The sequence below is a fragment of the Pan troglodytes genome, chromosome 7, assembly GCF_028858775.2.
Source record: "Pan troglodytes isolate AG18354 chromosome 7, NHGRI_mPanTro3-v2.0_pri, whole genome shotgun sequence".
NCBI lineage: Eukaryota > Metazoa > Chordata > Mammalia > Primates > Hominidae > Pan > Pan troglodytes.
Genome location: NC_072405.2, coordinates 24025475 through 24046819, shown reverse-complemented (window position 1 = coordinate 24046819; position 21345 = coordinate 24025475). Strand labels below are relative to the sequence as shown.

The following is a 21345-nucleotide window of genomic DNA, read 5'->3' as shown; positions in this document are numbered from 1 at the left end:
AAGACCAGCCTGGCCAATATGGTGAAACCCCGTCTCTACTAAGAATACAAAAATTAGCCAGGGATGGTGGCACGTGCCTGTAGTGCCAGCTGCTCAGGAGGCTGAGGCAGAGGAGTTGCTTGAACCTGGGAGGCAGAGGTTGCAGTGAGCCGAGATTGCACCACTGCACTCCAGCCTGGGCAACAGAGTGAGACTCCCTCTCAAAAAAAAAAAAAGAAAGAAAAAAAAAAAAAGCAAGATATATTAATAGTAATTTTGTCACCATACCAAGTGAAAAAAGATGTATATGTTTGTATAATATGTATAAAAGTATATATCAAACCTGACTCCTTTAAAACAAATGCAAAGAAATGATTGCAGGGAATGAAAGATAAAAACAGTAACTGTTCATGGGTGAGTTAATAAAAGTGTGGATTTTTGTTTTCTTTATTGACCACACCCTATAGAGCAGAAGTTGCCATACTTTTTCAGGAAAGAGTCACAAATATTTTCCAGCTATGCAAGTCATACGGAGTCTGTTGCTATTACTCAACTCGTTGTAGTGCAAAAGTAGTCACAGGCAATACATAAACGAATGGGTGTTTCTGTGTTCCAATAAAACTTTATTTACAAAAATAGGCAGGTTGGATTGGGCCTGAACTGGTCCTAGTTTGCCAAACCCTGCTGTAAAGATTTTAAGGTGATGTCAAAAAAACTGTATACCATTATGTCTCACTAGAATTTAGCTTTATTCTTGACAATTTTTAAAAATGCAAGAATTTAGTAAAAATGTGTGCACACAATCTTAAAGTGGGAATTTTAAAGCAAAGGGATTACTAGACATAGGTTATATACAACCTCAAGATAAAATGTTTTGTTAGAAATCAGCAGGGTCAGTAAGTAAGTATGATCTCTTTCTCAGAATGTTTCTTGCAAAAGTGAGTTTTCTAAGCTTTAACAAGAAAAGAGCAGTGAGCCGTTTAAAAACCTGATGGGTGTAATTAAGACATATGAATTATACTAAAATGGCTTTAAGCTCGCTAACCCTCCCTCTCTATTATTTAAAGATACATTTTTTAACTCACTCAAGGCCTTTAAGAGTTGAGAATCGTTTAGCTTAAATTTCATTGTAGTAACTGAAACATTTTTGGCTGAAAGAGACTGAATAATACTTATCATTTGGGGAAAATTACATTTGTAACATAAAAATCTTAATTTTTATATAGAGGAAGAAGCTAGATGATCATCTCTCAGTGTTCTTACGTGGCATTTCTTTCACTGAGTGGAAGGCTGAATGATTAATGAAAGACCCTCCAAATCTGAAAAGATTCTACTTCTGACCAAAAAGAATGTTATGTTCTTTTTTGGTCATTAAATTGATGGGTGTAGCCATCTAGCTTTGCCTTATTGGAATATCCCAACATTAAAAGAAAGTAACAGATGGACCTCTACCTTTTATCCTATACACACATACTTTGGCCTAGTTTTTGTATTACTTTGCACATTTTTATTGATTACTATCATGGCAATATATATTTAAACTACTGTGCACACTCCAGTTTCTTTGCTGATCCTGTTGATCATTTTCCTACTGCTTAGTCAAAATACTGACATGATCCCACATAAAAAAGCTGCTATTTGTGTAAATTACATACAATATCCAGAGGCACTAAGCATTCTACAGAACTTAGTAACGAATATATTTACAAAACATTATAATCCCTTCTCAATTGCATATGGTAAGTTTACTGTTGCTCCTAGGAATGGAATCAAGATGTTTTCAATTTAAAGATAAATGTAAATAGACATTGAAAAAAATGTTAGCACATTATAGAAGACTTAAAGAATTCTAAATCTAAAATTTTCAACTGCATGTATTATTAATTTTTTTCTACAGTATGTTTCTCCTTGGATATAACACATTAAAATAAATGTTTGCTCTCTATAATAGACTAGAAACAGATGCGAATAAAATCATATTCTTTCATAATAAATGGAAAAAATGTTTTGCTCACAGAAAATGCAATGTGATCTTTATAAGAATAAAAATTTTAAATTGCTAGTATAACTTTTACTTTTATATAAATAATTTTACTTCCAACTAATATTTATTTAATGTCATTTTCTTGAGATCCTCTAACTTAGGTGAGAGATTATATAGTTGACATTAAAGCTTATCCTAGAACTCACGTGTTCTATATCCACTCATACAGAGAGACCATATCTTGGTGAATTCAGTGGGAACATTACTGTCTACGGAAACTAATTTGATCTGGTTGAAATTTTAAATAAAATTTTAAATGACATAGTTCTGCCCCTCCTGGACTGACTACTGACTGATAGAAAAAAAGGCAGATTAGTTAGGACAATAAAATCATACATATCTACAAACATTTCTCTAAATGTGAAATGAAGGTGCCTTTTTATTTTAGAAAACCACTACTTGTAATTACATGTCTGTTTTATTGTGCCATATTTATAAGTGTGTTTAGTAAGAAAAGCAGATTTCAGATTATCTCATTAAAATCATACATGAGGTTTTGAATTTCAAGAACATTCTATAATCAAAAACATATCCTACCTTAATTTTATTATTTGATACCACAGTTCAAATTCTCTACTCTGGGAAATTATATAAAGAGTTTTAAACACAATTTCATATATTTCATATACATACTAATTCTTCCAATTATGGTTTCAAAAACTGCATATTTTCACTTCATGATATTCCACTTAAGATCCATGTGCCTCAAGCCTGAGTCTACTGAATTTTGGACATTTGAAAACTTTTTAAGAACATAATTGTAAATGAAGAATTATTTGCACTGTCATTTGTTGTGTGTCTTCCTCTTCCTTTAGACTGTAAATGCCACACCATCAGACATCTTGTCAGGTTTTGTGACTCTTGTATCTCAGCACATAGCACATACACCTGCGTGTATGTGTGTATTTATATTTACATATCCCCACACACATTTGTTTTTATACTGCAAGAGGATATTGTGTTCTGTACAAAAATATGATAGAATAACTAAAGAAATATCGCCGGGCATGGTGGCTCATGCCTGTAATCCCAGCACTTTGGGAGGCTGAGGTGGGCGGATCACGAGGTCAGGAGATCAAGACCATCCTGGCTAACACAGTGAAACCCTGTCTCTACTAAAAATACAAAAAAAAAAAAACAAAAAACATTAGCCGGGTGTGGCAGCATGCACCTGTAGTCCCAGCTACTTGGGAGGCTCTGGCAGGAGAATGGCGTGAACCCGGAAGGCAGAGCTTGCAGTGAGCGGAGATCGCGCCACTGCACTCCAGCCTGGGCGACCAAGTGAGACTCCGTCTCAAAAAATAAAAATAAAAAATAAATCAACATATCCACTGTATCTTTATTATGATGATCTTTTCAGATATTTACAACAAATACACACAATATATAATTTGGTGAGAACATTACTGGCCTATTCACCACAGAGGTTTTGATTTATTGGCAAAATATTACTATGTAGAAAAACAATGGGTTAAAAGTTTTAAGTTCTTGACTCTTCAGCTGATTAGCTTTATGATCTTAAGCAATTTAAACAAATTAATCCCTTTCTCATCAACCAATTATGAGGCCTAATCAATCTTAGGAACTTTTTGGGCTAAACATTCCCCTCCAAACCTTGTTTTCCTCCATATTTCTATCCTACAACACATATCTGAACTTCAGAATCATCTCTGATTCCTGTTCTTGAACCTTACTTGTGACATTTATTATCAATTTTGTTTCTTCTTCCTCTAAAACAGCAGCTGAGTCACTCTCCATTCCCTTACTTAGGTTCATGCTGGAGGATGAACCATTGCCAGCAGCCAGAACGACTGCCAGCGACTCCTGCTTCCTTTGCTCTACCTTCTCTACCCTATCCTTAATATTATTACAGGAGCACGCCTCCATTGGCTTTCTGTTCCCTAAACAGGCATGACGCTACTATTTCCCTTTCCACAGCCAAATTTATCAAGAAGACATGCGGGGCTCAACCTCGTAATACTTCAAAAAGAATTCGTAAGTTACCCAATGCCAAATATGTAAAATTGGCATATTAATTGCACTGCATCTACTACCTGTAGCTAAGATTCAAATTTCTCAGCAAGGTTTTCAGTATCCAGCCTAACCAAACTTTCACCAATCTCCTCAAAATTTGTATCCCAGCCTTGATGAATTTATCTTCCTGCAATAAAGAATATTGCTGTCATTTTGATTGTGTACCTGTTGTATCTTCTACCAAAATAGGCTCCTTACTCATTTCTCTGTCTCTGAAACTCCTTTTTATACTTCAATATCCAGCTGAAAAGTCAGTGCCAATTCTCTAGACAGGGAGTTAGTTCCTCTCTTGCTACTTCCTTTGCCTTCGCATACATTTGTCTCACTGTATTATAGGTATTTTTCTGTCATCCTACCTTTCTGTAAACAGCAAGTATCTCATTCACATTTGCATTAGATGGTGAAAGCATTAAAAAAAGGAAAAATAAATGAAATAAAAATGAATTTTTACTTGCCAAACTATAAAGCCCTATGTAAGTTATTTTTAGATGGTTTACATATATTCCATATTAAAATATAATGTTTCTTATTTTTTCATATAGTTTTCTCTCAAAGACTACTTAGGATTGTTTTCTTAAATAAGGTACTGAAAAAATAAAACACTACTGATATGGAGATATTTTTATTCTTAGTAAATATAAATCTATAACCTATGATACAAAATGCTCCATCTGTTTTCTCTTATGGATTTTTTCAGCAAAACTTTGTATATAGCAACTGCATCTGATAATCTGACTTACTAAATTGGGACGAGAAATCCAAAAGATAGAAATGTTCTCTCTACAGATAAATGAAAAGTAATCATCTGGTATTTGTAATTTTGTGCCAGAAGAAAACAAAATACACAAATTACAAAGAAAATATGGATTGTTCAAAAAGTAGCAGTAGACTGTCAAATGAAACTAGAATCAGAAATTATTGAAAAATAACTTCTCTTTTTTTTGGAGACGGGGTCTCACTCTGTCGCCCAGATTCAAGTGTAGTGTGTGATCACAGCTCACTGCAGCCTTGACCTCCCGGGCTCAAGTGATCCTCCTGCCTCCGCCTCCCAAGCAGCTAGAACCACAGGTGTATGCCATCACATCTGGCTAATTTTGTAATTTTTTGTAGAGACAGGATTCCCCCTACTGTTGCCCAGGCTGGTCTCAAACTCCTCAACTAAAGTGATCAGCCTGCGAAAAGTGCTGGGATTGCAGGCATGAACCACTGTGCCTGGACTTCTTTTAAAGTTTTACTGATAATGACTCCACCATTTTAAAAGAATTTTTCTCTTTCTTAGTAATAGATATGTCTAAAATAAAAAACACAGGAAAAATGAAGCAACAAATAATGACTATTAGCATAAAGAGAATAGAGACTTTTAATTCTTTTATGTATCACTGCTAAGATCTATATGAAAAAATTCATACTGCTTGTGAAATTTCTTTGAATCCTAAATCTCAGCTTGATGTCAATGATCCATGAAATTAAACCTTGGAGAATTCCTGCCATACAATAAAATGATGATCTCAACACAGCTTTTCACCCTTCAGCTCGGTATTCCTGATGTGTTTCGATAAAGTCATCACTTTATCCAGATAAAGTATACTGCTAAGATGCTACATCATGGATTGAAACAAGTTAGGAAAAAACAAAAACAAAAAGAAGCTATAATATTTAAATAAATGAGTTAAAAACTTACCTGCAACAAATGCTTTATGTTTCTATCCATTTGCTTTAATGTTAACATGTTTTGCTTCCTGAATATCTTTAAATAGTAAGTCGAGAGTAAATACAGCTTTGCCCTTATTTTTTAATAGAGAGGAGTAAATATGTCTATAAACATATACACAAAGACTTCCTTTTCTCACCGAAGGCACCTCTGATGTGCAGAAAGCATTAATCTCTTACCATATTAAAGCAGGTGTGCAGAAACTGAGCATTTGTTGAAAAATACAACAAAATTTGTATTTCCAATTCCAGTCTATGAGACAAACTAGAGCCAAACAAGTACTCCTCACAGTAGTTTCTTAATTTTGAAACCATAAAGCATACAGGCAAGTAAGTAAATGTAAGCAAGAAATGGGCTGCAGATATGCCCAATTTCATGTATGTATCCAAGCATGCATCAGCAAGGGTGGAAGAAATAAAAATGTTGAGAATGGAGACATAGGAAGAAGATGGTCAGTGTTGTTCAATGAGTTTCAGCAAGATATCTTTTCGTTCTCCTGCAATATAAACGCGATTTGTAATCTTGTTCTTCTCAACTTCATTCCTTCATTTTCATTAAAGCTTGAAAAACAATGCCTTTTTATTATCTTATAAGTTATACAATTTAACGGGTTCAAAAATGTTGCTCTAGAAAAATTAAGTCATTTCAATGTTTACAGTTCAAGTTTTAGAATTTCGATAAATTTTATTAGAAGATGATTTTTTTTTTCCTGGTCATCTACACCTTTGTCAAAAGCTAGGTGTATTTGTTCTCATGCTGCTAATAAAGATATACATGAGCTTGGGTAATTTATAAGGAAACAAAGGTTTAACGGACTCACGGTTCCATATGGCTGCAGAAGCCTCACAATCATGGTGAAAGGCACATCTTAGATGGCAGCAGGTAAGAGACAGCATGTGCAGGGGAATGCCCCTTTATAATACCATCAGATCTCATGAGACTTACTCATTATCATGAGAACATCATGGGAAAAACCCACCCCCAAAATTCAATTACCTCCCACTGGATCCCTCCCATGACAAGTGGGGATTATTACAATTCAAGGTGAGATTTAGGTGGGGACATAGAGCCAAACCATATCACTAAGGAATCAACCCATATATATGTATTTATGCTTATTATCTGTGGCCACCAAAGTTCTGAGTAAGAAAGAAGGGAAAACAGAGGAATACACCAACTAGCCTTTTGTGATTATTGGATGCTTAATGTGTGCTATCTCATTTCTTCACACAGAAATCCCGTGTGGTCAGTATTGCTAATCCTGATTTTACAAATGAGGAAGTCTTTGAGCTTCTTGAGAATTCCAAGTGCTTCAAACATTTTCCATCCCTTTTCCCCACCATACCGTAATCACTATATACCACCACTTGATGCAGTGCCTAAAATACAGTAAGCAAATAAAATAGGTTGCTTGAATAAACTGAAGGGGTCAAATAAGTCTTTGCCGGTAGATTTTTAAAAATGCATTGTTATGACACAACAAAGTAATAAAATCCAAAAACTTCAATGTTGTTAAAAAGATAGTATTTTTCCTCCAGATTAAAAATAATAGGCATGACTAACATTCATTGGTGAAATTATATGTCACACAACATAATAAAGTATTGTACATAAAACTGAAGTACTTGAACACAAGATAGACCATGAAAAAGACAACTGAATTCTAATTCTAGCTCAAGTGGGCCTCCCTAACATAAGCCCTTTGTGGGCTCTAGTTTTCCTACATATAAAATGAGGTTTGGCCTAGATGAATTCAAAGATACTTAAAGATTTACACCTTTGGTTATATACAGTACTGGACAATTTGGTCTAGACTACACATTTGAAAATGAATCTTAGTAACCAGGATATTAGTAATCAAATTTTATAAAGAATACTAGAGGCACACGTTAAATTCTCATAATGAGAATCAATGTTCCCCCAAAACAGTGTCCAAACTAATTTTATTTCATTCTAAGAATATTCACATCAGATGCTTAACCTTACCTTTTTCTTACCCTGCTACTATTTTTTATCCTGTTACATTCTTCATCCTTCTAACTCCAAATCATAAATTACATTGTATGATCTGATTCACAACACTTAGTCTGACTCACTCTGATACGTTCCAAAAAGGTATGTTGAACCACTCTAAATCTCCTTCTTCTGACATACCATATATTTAAGGGGAGCAGTACGATAATACCTTTTTTAAGCTGCTATTTACATCATAAAGCACTTTTTTCTCGCCATTAGGATGCTATACGGAAAAGCCATATAAACTTGAAAAAATCTAGCCAGAGATCATCAATGTAGAGTAAAAGTAATACTCTGAAATTCAACACTCAGTAAAAAAAAATTATGATCTGTTAATGATACTGAATAGCAACAAATTATACTGTAATAGGAAATAATTAGCATAAAAAATAAAAATTAGTCATATAGTACAGCCTAAAATTTAATGTCTCTTAAAAGTCTTGATATTTACTGCCAGGAAAAATATCAATTTAAAAACATGTACCTTTAGTTTGCCCTTTTCAATTCGTCGGTATCTTAAAAGGATACTCAGTACCAGAATAATGTGTGATTCTGCCACAAACTGAGCCTGGCTGCTCCCATGAATGTAGCTCTATAAAAGAAGACAAACAGAAATTACAGTCTGAGAAAGCCTCATAATTATTTTGTAGTTTTAAGTCATGAAGATAAACAATAGAAAAATCTAATTAGATTTTTACTAATTTTTTATTACTTTCTACTAAGTTCCAATTATTTTAAATAATTATTAGATAAATGCAAATAGATGACAATGTTGGTTGATGATACTATTTTAAACTCTAGGTGGCAACTAAGTATCAAAAGCAAACTTAATATAACTTGTTAAAGGATTTATCACAAACATACACACATAAAATATGATTCCTGTAGAGGTATTGCAAAAGTACAAAATATAGCAAAATATTTTTATGATTTTTCATCCTTTAAAATAAGTTAGAAATGACCAAATGTCTAATCACTCCTTTCCACATTATCAAAGTTTTTAAAATACGGAGTCAGCTTTATAAATGCACATAATTCATTATAGCATTTAAATTTTTTCAAAACAAAATTATTAAAATTGTTTTCACCCTATTGAGTAGTATATAGTTGGTAACAGTTGATTATAGAAAATCCAACACAAATCTCCATCTAGATTATTTGGCTTCTAAATTGATTCCCATGATCATTTCTGCTGATAATCTCTCTTACGAATATCAGTGACTATGCAGTTGTTTTAAATAAATGTCCTATTTTCTATTTATATAAAAAAAACTGGAGAAAAAATAACACCTTGGAGTATAAATCAACGCCTCAACTTTTACATCATTTATGATGTATAATTGTATCACATGCTTCAGACAGTTTTCTGAAGGTATCTTTTTTTTTTCTCTTTTTCAAACTTTTTCAGGGGGTACATGTGCAAATTTGTTACATGGGAAATTGCATGTCGCCGGAATTTGATGTACAAATGATTTTGTCTCCCAGGTAGTGAGTAAAGTACCTGATAGGTAGTTTTTCAATCCTCACTTTCCTCCCACCCTCCAACCTCAAGTAAGCCCCAGGGTCTACTGTTCCCCTCTCTGTCCATGTGTACTCAATGTTTAGCTACTACTTACAAGTTAAGAAGATGTGGTACTTGGTTTTCTGTTACTGCATTAATTTGCTTAGGGTAATGCCCTCTTGCTGCATTCATGTTGCTACAAAGGACATCATTTCATTTTCTATGGCTGTGTACTATTCCATGGTGTATATGTACCACATTTTTTTAATCCAGTCCACTGTTGATTGACAATCACATAAAGTAGTTATTACCTGTCATCTTCCAAATGAGGAAACTGAGACATAGAAAAATTTACCTAACTTGTTCAAGATTGCACAACTAGTAACTGATGAAGTTTGGACTGAAACCTAGGACTGTTTGTATAGGTATGTATGCCCTTTCCACCATATAGTAACAACTTACCAAAACACAGGAGGAACGTCAAGTAAAACTTTGTAAAAACTTTAATTAAATGTTGACAGTTAAAGTAATTAACATCCATATTTACATCACTGACTAACATATCTGAGTTTAACAGTACAGGATAATATGGCCAAATTTACGTAACAACTGCAAAATAGTTTGCCTCTCTGAAGATCACAAATTTAGAGAATAACTTCAGACGTCTTCTAGGTGAGTGATTTATAATCTCTTCTGTTTATTTTCATTAACAGTATCTTCTCTGATCAATCTTTTGTCAAGGTCATCAATGGACTCCCCCATTACCAAATCCTATGGTCATATCTCAATGTTCCTGGCCTTAATCTACCTGAAAAATCTGCTTCATCTGACCACTCATTCTCTTTAATATTTTCTTCACCTGACTTCCAGGACCCCAATCTTGAGGATGATTCTACCTCATTGGCTCTTCCTCCTCTGGAAGGAGAAGGCTGTTCCTTTCCTTCTTTCTAGACTCTGGAGTATCTCAGAGCTCAACAGGCTTAGGCCTCTTCTCTTTACTCAGCCTTCCCAGGTGTTGTCATCCAGTTTCATGGCTTTAATTATGTCTATATTGATTCTCACATTAGTATCTAATCTGATATACTGGAAGTCTGATAACAGCTAAAACGAAACTCCTGATATCCCTTTCTATCCCAGCACCTGCTTCTGTCCCATTCTCCCCTAACTCAGGAGAGTAACTTAATTTTTCCAGTTGTTTAGGCAAAAATCCTGGAATCACCTTTGTGTCTCTGTCCTTACTTTTCTTTCACTCTTTTCCTTGCCTTTATTCCCTCCTTCTCTCCTCCCTCCCTCCCTCCCTCTCCACACATCCAATCATTCAGAAAATACTGTTGGCTCTACTTTCAAAATCCATTCCAAATTCAACCACTTTTCACCGCTACCAGGAAGAACTAGCAAAGGAGGCTAAAATATAAGGCCCAAAGATTTGTCTGATCCAGCCACTCATCATCTCTTGCCTAGATGATTGCAATAGCCTCCTTTATTCTCCCTGACTCTACCCTAGAGTTGATCTGTCATTCAGATGAATACTGTCAAAACTATCCTATCATTACTTTGCTCAGAACCCTTCAATACTTTCTCAGATGTGTGAGAAAAACATCATATCATGTAATGCATTTTGTGTTTCCAGTCACAATAACAAGAAACCTATGTATTTCTTTTCAATTTAAAAATGCAGCTAGGTTAAAATAAATCACACTTTGTCCTTAGAGACTTATTTCATGAAACTGATCTATAACACTTGTAGCTTATTTCTTGTATACATAAGGCAGGAGAGAGGAAAGGCTTTGGAGACAGTCCTGAATTTGCCACCTACTAACTGTGTTATTATGAAGAAACTACTTAACCTCAATTATTTTTAAAATAGGATTAAGAGGATATTCTTCAAGATACTTTACTAAAAATCAAGTAAGATAGTATGATGTACAATAGTGTAATTGATCAAATGTAATCAAACAAATCATTTCATAGTTTCCACTTCAACAAACTTTGTATCTTGTTCACTTGATCTTAGCCAAAAGGCCGAGAAGCTGTTTCTATCTTCTAAACAAACAGCATTCAGAAATTCATTTCCTTTTCACAAGTGAACTTAGTGTGTTGAACTGATAGTTTTAAAATATAATATTCAGGAAGGTATACTAACATTTGACTTTCGTACTTCTTTTTTTGTGTGTGTCTTCAAAATCACATCAAAACCAGATACCCTACGAGCCTTCAGGATTTACTTAGCTTCAATTTGTTTGCAAATTTTTAATTGATCAATTAGTATGTATCAGGCACCAATTCAGGCAACAGAAATCCAGCAGTTATAGGAAAAAATACCTATATTCTCAAGCAGCTTACAAATTACACAAATTACAGCTACACAAACTACAAGAATACATTTTGTCTACTAATGTGCAACAAAGAGATTACTGGCACACACCAAAAGCTATAAGAGTAAGCACAAGAATACCAATGAGTAAGTATTGCAAAAGTCTTAAGGACTGACCTTAGATAGTTAGCTTTCATTTATGGGGCCCTTGAAGCAATGACTTAATTCACCTAAAATTAACCTTAGGTCTGCGATTTTAAGCTGGTCTTAAAAATTTGTATCTAACAGATGCATATACTTTCAAAATCCTTTGCAAGAGGGAATATTGAATAATGAATTCCCTGAAAGCTAAAGCATGATGTTCATTTATTTATTTTCCTCTCTGATTTTTTACTAATTCTCATGAGTGAGGGACGTATCAGTAACTCAGGATAATTTATTCTAAAATATATATTTAACTTGTATTTATAAGGGCAATGCATTTTCAGATCAGGTGAATAGTCAAGAAAAAAATGTGTGCAGGCTTTGATAATGGATACCGATCAATTCTTCCAAAGGAACAAATATTTTGAGAAACCATTAATATAAATGTTTTTTAGTTGTCTAATCCATTGAATATTTCTTTTCTTTTTCTTTTGTTTTTGAGACAAAGTTTCACGCTTTTCACCCAGGCTGGACTGCAGTGGCGTGATCTCGGCTCACTGCAACCTCCGCCTCCTGGGTTCAAGCAATTATCCTGCCTCAGCCTCGCGAGTAGCTGGGATTACAGGTGTGCACCACCATGCCTGGCTAATTTTTGTATTTTTAGTAGAGATAGGGTTTCACCACGTTGGCCAGGCTGGTCTCAAACTCCTGACCTCAAGTGATCCGGCCAGTTTGGCCTCCCAAAGTGCTGGGATTACAGGCATGAGCCACCGCACCTGGCCCCATTGAATATTTCATAGAGCATATGAACCAACATAAAATAAAAAGTGATTCAATAAAAAAAGGTTCATAAAAATAAGGTTATAACAAAATTCATTACCATGACTCATGACTTACTTAAAGCCCAATTTTATGTAGAAGAAAAATAGCATAGCATAATATGAAAAAACAATATATATGAATGATACTATGTTCTTAATTTCAAGTAACATACTTGAAAATAAAAAATTATATATTTTGTTTAATATAGTGTTTCTATACCTCTTATATGGCAATATCAAGAATGAATAAAAGTAAAATGGAAATTAAGCTAAATATACTATATATCAGTATGTGAAATAAACCTGATTTCACTTAAGTTATTACTGAATTCTTGGGAAGATGACACCAGTCAGTACGTTCTGGTTTTTCAACATTTTTAAATTGTGCTAGTAGTAAATACTCCTTAAGGAGTCCTTTTAAACACGTAATGTTCTGAAAATAAGAATGGCTATGGGGGACCAAAAGGTTACTTGAAAAGGCAGCTAGGGTAACAAAAAGCAAACTAAACTTAGAAGTCAGTTTCCAGTGTTAATAATAGCCATTCAATTTAATGAAGTAGTTGTTACTTAATCAGTTCAGTAATTTGGGCCTCAGTTTCCTAATCTGCAAATTGGAAACTGACAGCATGAAGGAAACAATGTAGTGCAGTACTTTATAAAATGGATTTTAGTCATATTCCCTGAAGTCAATTCTCTGTCCTGGGTTTCATAAGTAAGACCTTTAGCAAATTACTCTAAACTTCAAACTGTTAAGCTCTTTGATCAAAATAATAAAATGTGAGAAGTGAATTGATAATACATGTAAAATGGCCTAATGCCTGAAACACAGCAGGAAGCCAATAAATGTAATCTACCATCATCATCATCATCATCATCAGTCATCTAAGATTCAAACGAGATTCCAAATTTTAATGTCTTAGGTCATATGACTCACAGATGGTAAAATTAATCTCCACTGGTTGATGCCCATTGTTAATTCAGTAATAGCAAACTATATCTGAGTTAAATTCTCTTGCCAGTGAGTAATTTGTTTTTGTAAATTTATGCAAGTCCCTTATATACCCAACCTGATATTATCAGCCTTGAGAGCAAAAGATACTAACAACCAGCGTGTTTGATTAACCCTAACAATGACTGCTTTAGTTAAATGGGCTTGGGATCAAAAGCAAATTATAATATAAGCAGAGTGCAAAAAGTTGTTCAGTAATACATATATGCCAGAAAATAGCTATTTTGAAGACAATAATACACAGGGTTAAAATTAATTATTTCTCTTTTATTCACTGATAAAGCAGTGCTGGCGTCTCTGCTTTGGCATATAATCCTTACTAAAAAAAATTAAAAACGCTTCCATCAATCCCATGAAATTTTGGAATTTTGATCATTTTAAAAATTATAACTTATTTTAAAAAGAACCATTTATAACATTAAGTAAATGACAAATGAAACTAAGATTTGACAGTGTTGGATGATACCCAAATGATGATTTGTCTCAGTTTGGGTCAAATCCACAAAAACCCTTTTTGGTCCCTTCTTCTTGCATTTTAAAATACATGATTGCAAAATAAACCACGAGCTTGTCCGCAGCTAGAGGAAACATGGGTGATTATCTCTCACTAACTATATGAATTCTTTCAGTCCAATTTTGTCATGCAGTTTTATGCAAATCAGTATGAAATGACATGCAAATTTTTTCCATCTATTTTCTTTCACCCTCCTTGAAAACATCATGAAAAAGTACTAGTGTAAATCCTTTCAGCCTGTTTCAGTCCTTTATTCACTACCTGCCAGAACAAGGGCAATGGACATGCAAAATCTAAGAAAATCTTTTAAGTGATAATCTCTCAACTGTTTAGCATCTGATTCAGTACTCTTTATGAATACAAAAATTATTGCCAAAGCAAAAAGAAGGAAGAAAACATGATAATTTACTGTCAACCTAAAAACAAAACAGAGGGAAAAAATCTTGTATTTTCCTTGACAACACTTCTAAGAAGTCAAAGGGTTGCCTTGCTGTTTTTAAATGAACCTATCTCTGAATTTCATCTTAACTATTTAAGATTTTCCAGTAGAAGAGCCCTAGTTTTCCTGATCAATGTCTATATAAAATGACAGATCTGCTTTTCTGTGCATGACAGATTCAGTTTATTTTTACTGCGTGTCTTAGTCTGCTTGGTTGCCCTAACAAAATACCATAGACTGGATGGCTTAAACAACAGAAATTATTTTCTCACAGTTCAAGAGGTTCAAAGTCCAAGATGAAGGTGCCAATGGGATTGGTGTCTGGTGAGGGATCCCCTTGGGCAGAAGACAGCCAGCTTCTCACTGTGTGCTCACATGACCTCTTCTTTGTGAGCAGACAGAGATAGGTAGGCGTCTCTATACTTTCCTCTACTTATAAGGCCACCAATCCAATCAGATTAGGGACCTTCTCTCATGACCTTATTTACAGTTAATTGCCTGCTAAAGACCCACGTCCAAACAGTCACACTGCGGGGTTAAGGCTTCAACATCTGACTTTTAGAGGGACAGAATTCAGTTCATACCTCTCAGTAATTCTAAGTGAATAAGATAGCACTTCAAAACCTATCAGCTAGTGGGAATGTAGTCATGATACTAGTCCTGAGTCTCCTTTGTGTGCTAAAATACTAAGAATTATTTTCTTTTCAGTTTCTTTTTTAGGATACTAATGTCCAGGAAAGGATACTTTTGAACTCTTAAGATAGGAAGTATCTTGGGTCATCACTGTCACTGCACAAAATAAGCTTAAATCCCACTCTAACATTTTAATAAAAGATTCCTCTGTTTCCTACTAGTTACATGTTTGTAGTCCTATCCTTGGGGCCTTCTTTGAGGCAGCATTAGTTCTTACTAGGCTCTACACCAAATGGCAGATGTGATATAGATGATAAAATTCTCAGGCCAAGTCTTTCTGGATTTGCCTGAAAGAAGAGATATAAAGAGGTATTATCTACATCCAGGTAACAAAAAATGCCACTTGTTGGATTTCCCCAGAGGCTGCACATATCTTGTGCTTGAAATTCCTAAGCACTTCAATAAATATTTGGCTTCAACTAAAAAATGATTACAACAGAGAAATAAAACAGTTCTTTATGAAAACAGTGACAAATCTTGATTACGTGCCACTCAAAGAATTTTGTCTCTGTGAGGTGTCAGCAATAAGCCACCATTCTCTTTTCAGTGGAAGTTGCAGGACATCGTTTAGCAATGTCTCTGCTGAACTTACTGCACGATCTGTTGTGGAGTATGAAATTCTTACCTGGCCCAGGCATACTCCAAAAAGTCATCTTAGAATTTTATTTTCCTATTTGAGGATCAAAAAGGTTGATACTTAACCTAAGTCAGTGGTTCTCAAAAGAATTTCAAAATAGTGTGTGCATGAAACTGACCAGAGATATTTGTTTAAAAAACAGATTTTCAGGCTCTATATATGGAAACTCCTACACAATAGGTCTGTGGTAGGACGAGAAATTTGTACTACTAATGAGCTATAAGCTATGACTAAATAACACTAAATAACTACATTTTGTGGGAGGCTGTATGGGAAGCAGCAATGTGTAATATTGTAAAAGCTTTCAGAAAGGCTATATATTCAGGGAAAACTTCTCACTAGTAAGAAGGGTTTTTTTTATTTAAACAGTTTTTTTAATAATAAATGAACTGCTACACATTCAGATAAAATATCTTACCAGTGTAAGATGATTTGTTTGTTTTTTAACAAAAAATTTCCATTGGAACAGTGGGAGTCCAGAGCTCTACAGACAGAAGTCATATACAGAGCTGTGGCAAGTTGCACCCAAGCAACAGAAGATTCTGTATACATGAAGTGAATCAGGCAGGTAAACAACACCACGTAACAAACGACATAGTTCTAAAAATTCAAATTGCAGTCATCCTGTCTAGTATTCTCAGAGAGTCTCTAGAATACTATAAGAGGCATGGTAAATATTATAGGAAGAGAGACACTGAGCCTTTTGGAGATGGAAGAACCAAATGGTGGGCTAGCAGCTCCTAACCAGAGACTAGATTCAGTCCACAGATTTTTGGTTAACTGTGACCCCATGCTTGGTCTTATTCAGTCCCTTCTTCATAAAAAGTTATCTGTCCTGATAGTAAAATGGAGAAATAGCTCTCCTGATGAGCTTTACCTTTATTACCCTGTCAATAAGACTGGTAGTCTAGGTGTTGTAGGTAAAGGAAAAAAAAAAAAAGAAAGAAACAAAACCCATCAATACTAAGGAAACCCTAAGCAGACTATGCTGAAATAATTCATGATAGCTGCCCCTCTGTAGAAAGTTAGCCAACAAAAACATAGACTGCAGGTATGGAAAACTCCCAGGATCCTAGGATAACGTAAAACAACCCTAAGCCCTAGACACTAGTGAGACAGCTAATGGGAATCAATTGTGTTTCAGCAAACACTTTATACTTTGTGATCAAAACTGTTAAAAGGAGAGCTTCTCATTCTACTATATTTTCCAAATAAATGTTGAGACAACAAAAATATAATACTATACTATTAGGATAGTATTATACTATCCTAATAGTATAGTATACTATACTATATATTTGTATATATATACAAAAATACTATACCAATTAGAGAGCTTCTCATTCTACTATATTTTCCAAATAAATGTTGAGACAACAAAAATATAACCTAGATGAAGTTTCTTCTAAACATAAACTTTAAAAAGTCTGTCCTGTGACTGAACTGCTTAAGTAATTTTAGTAATTTGTGTTTTATTGATAACATATTTCTAGACTTACAGATTTCATTTTGTTCAGTAACAAAGAAAAACTGAAATGTATAATTACTTTCATAGAATTTTCTTGTGTAACTAAATGCAATTAAAAGTTCAAAATGAAAAAGTATTACATCCTTCAGCATTTTAAAATTCAACTGAATAGCTTTTAATGTGAATACAGAAAATACATAAATCTATGCTGGAATTACTTTTGTAGCTGTCACATCACGTATATATGAAAAGTATAATCTCTGTGTGTGTGTCTATTTTAATTTTTATCCTGGGGGAAAAAAAGCAACTTTATCAAGGAACATTAATATTCTCATATCATTATTATAAATGTAAATCCAAAATGCAAAACAAAAAAAAACTTTTATGGCTTAAAATTTACATAATTCTGCATTAAGGATGAAGTTACTCATTTCATATCACCAAATATTTTGCACTTGTGATTGTCTAAGAACTGAATTAGGAACAGGTTCTCTGTGCCCTAATCCAGATTTGCTAATAAATTGAATGATTTCTCCAGGAAAGCTATGTAACCACTCTGTAATTCATTTTCTAAGTACAGATCATTTTTTCTTACTTATGGGGTGATTAGGAGATAAAAAAAGATGTTATTATCAAGCAACGTCTATAACATGTGTTTAAACAAAAAATAGGTAAGAATCATTGTCTTCTTCGAAGCATAGTCTATCTCTTACATTTTCTTTTTTTGATGTACCTATGAATACGAATGTCCATAATACTCTTCAGTATTCACATGAAAATGCTTTCATAATTCTGTCAGCACATGAATATGGATGACAAGAACCCTGGGTGGCCAGGGAATTACTCGTTAATAAGGAACCTTTTAACATATTTGTTATATTGCCGTTCGATCATTATCTGGATTTGTATTTATTTGTGGTCACTGCCTCAATCGCAATATAAGCAAAATCTCTTAGTGCCATTATATCATGCTAAAATGTCCAGTACTTCAGATAGCTTTAATTTACATTCTTGAAACTTCTCTTATATGGTCTCAAGAATGACATTTCCCCTAAAGTTCACCTAATGCCAGCAGCTTTAGAAATCTAATGTCATCCATTTGCTTTGTATGTCCAGGACCACTGCATTCTGATGAGCAAATCTGGAAAGTCACTGCTTCTAAATCTTTGACATCAGAGACTTTATCTTGACATCTGATGTGAAATATAGCACAACAGTATGATAAATGAAACGTGTCTAAGAAATAAAAATGGCACTGGTAAGGATTCAGACATTAGGCCTATATAACATGGTTGACAGTACCATGGCTTTGCTTTGCAGGCCTTCAGACTGGGTTTAACTAATAATGAGTGTTACTGGTTGAGGCTGCCCAATGAGACTTAAATTTTGAGGTAATTTTATATTTCTTTAAGCTTGCTATTTGAAGGCTACAGATGAACAAAATTCATCTTTATATTTAATCGGTAAACTATCAGTGTGAATCAAGGTATATGAGAAATGTTCTCTCTGTGTGTGTGTGTGTGTGTGTGTGTGTGTGTGTGTATATATATATATATATATATACACACCATATTTAACAATGATATATCACTTCTGCTTCTACTATAAATACTTTTTGGCACTCAGCCTGGGCAACACTTTGAGACACTCACTGTCTCTACAAAAAATAATTACTTGAGTGTGGTGGCAAGTGCCTCTAGTCCCAGCTACTCAACATGCTGAGGCAGGAGGATCACTTAAGCCCAGGAGTATGATGTTATAGTTAGCTGTGATCATGCCACTGCATTCTAGCTTGGGCAACAGAGTAAGAGCTTGTCTCTACAAAAACAAACACAAACCTTTATAGCACTAAACACAATACTCATGTTTAACAGAAATCCCATACACAAATGATTTGGATCTCTGGTTCCATACCAGGCTGCTAGGCTTGAATTCTGTGTGGAATTGAGCATTTTATTTAGGCAACATATTGCGCAGTTTCCTGGCATGTGAAACGGGGATGAAAGGATCTCTACTTCATTAAGGTTGTTATAATAAGTTAAAGTTTTTAGAAAAGTGTGACATAAGCCTTCAGTGTTAGCTACTGTTGTTGTATGTTAGTTTATTTATTCTACAAATATTTATTGAGTGTCTAATACATGGCAAGTTACATTCCTAGGCAGGTGAGATAAAATAGTGAACAAAGCAATGATCTCTAGTCTCATGGGGCTGTGTGTGTGTGTGTGTGTGTGTGTGATGAACTGTATACTGTAAGTGCAAAGTGCTGTAAGAAAAGGAAAAGCAGAAAAAAGTAAGGGAGTCAGAAGTATTGACAATGGGGAGCAGGTTGCAATTTAAATAGGAAGAAGGTCAGGATAAACACCACAGAGACATCTTTGGCATCTGAGCACAGTTGTGAACAAGGCAAGGCAGTTAGTCATATGGATTCTGGGGGAAGCACATGTAAGAGAGATGGAATAATGGCCAGCATGAAGGCCTTAGGATAGAAACATGTTCAAGGAAATGTAAGAGGGTCAATGTGCTGGTGAAGACTTAGATGTTATTCTGAATTACATGGTGAGTCATAAAAGCAAGACTGTGAGAAGAGTGACATGAACTGTGTCAAGAACAGACTATAACGAAGCAAGCATAGAAGCAAGGAGACCAGGGAAAGTTTACTACAGTAATCCAGACAAAAGATGCTGATGACATAAAGCAGTTTGATAGCAGGTGGTAAGAAGTGATCTGATCCCAGAGCAGGTGGTTAAGAAGTGATCTGATCCTGGATATATTTTAAAGGAAAAAATATATACATATATATGTACATATTTGAAGGAAGAACGACAAGATTTCTTGTTTACTGTGTGTTTTTATACAAAAGACAACAACATTAAAACTGATAGGATGTAAAGATTTAGTTATTTTAATGTCCAAATTCTCAGTAAACACATATTTGAGTATTTGTAGTAATACAAATATAGACCATTTAATATTTAAGTTCAATTGAGGATATATGAATTTCAAATAAAATCAACATAAGTTATATATCTAAGTTTATGAAAATTAAAGAGGTCACCAAAATGGTAAATTGTATTTTAATTATAAGAAAAATACATGACATTATTTGTCCATGAAGTTCTATTCTCTTTTTATATTTCTCTCCTTTAGAAGATGTGTATCATTAAATTCAACAGCTCTTTTACATGAAAGATCCCATCCCAGCCAGGTCTGTATTTTCACATCTTAATGAAGTAACTACTGGTTGACTACATTTTGACTTGATATCCCATTTGAATGTCCTAACACTCTAAAATCAAAACTGTACACATAAATGTCAATATTCTCCATGCAAACAAATTTATCTTTCCAGCACTCTATGCATCTATCAGTATTACAACCATTCTTCTAATGACCTAAGCTTCAACTTCGGCATCTCTACCTTACAATCCATCACAAAGCCAATGGGCATTTCCTATTCTCTACTGCCACTTTTTTATTACTTTGACCCAACTGATTCTGTCTGAATGTTTAATGTATCATGCTTGGATTATCACTAATCTTTACTTTCCAATTCCTCACTTCTAGTTAAATCTTCCAAAATCACTACTTTCATCAATCTATTACTCACAAACATTTGAAAACTTAAAATTGCTTAGAGGTAATTCAAAACCCTTGGCAATCTATGTCAAACATCTTTGAATCAATCAATCAATCAATATCTAGTACTTAGATATTCTGTTTCATAAAATGCAAAACACAATACAAAACATAGTGTCTTGGCTCAAAAGGAAACATAGTATATATACTTAAAAATGTCTAATCATGCAAGGCAAAATAGAATCTTCATTCTCTTTTAAGTATTTTGTTTAACACTCAAGATTTAGCAGAATATGATGTGAATCTGCGCTTGAGTTAACCTCCCTTGTAACTAGGGATAAAAGTATTTTTCTTCTTGAGAGGTGCGATAGGATTCAGCAGATCACAAATTAATAAAATTGGCAATTAAGTTACATGGTACGAAATGAAGAACAGAATTTTGGTG

General features: G+C 34.2%; 1 protein-coding gene across 8 annotated transcripts in view; it reads right to left on the bottom strand.

The window, feature by feature from the left end:
* TUSC3 (tumor suppressor candidate 3) overlaps positions 1 to 21345 on the bottom strand; it is a 367133-nt gene that overhangs the window by 50634 nt on the left and 295154 nt on the right. For 6 of the 8 annotated variants that reach the window (XM_063816167.1, XM_063816166.1, XM_063816165.1 and 3 more), the window contains one exon: positions 8313 to 8376. In XM_063816167.1, the coding sequence (XP_063672237.1) occupies positions 8313 to 8376 (64 nt within the window). Of the gene's footprint in view, positions 1 to 8268; positions 8377 to 21345 lie in introns of all 8 variants that reach the window. The other 2 variants (XR_010159215.1, XR_010159214.1) reach the window with 1 other exon arrangement.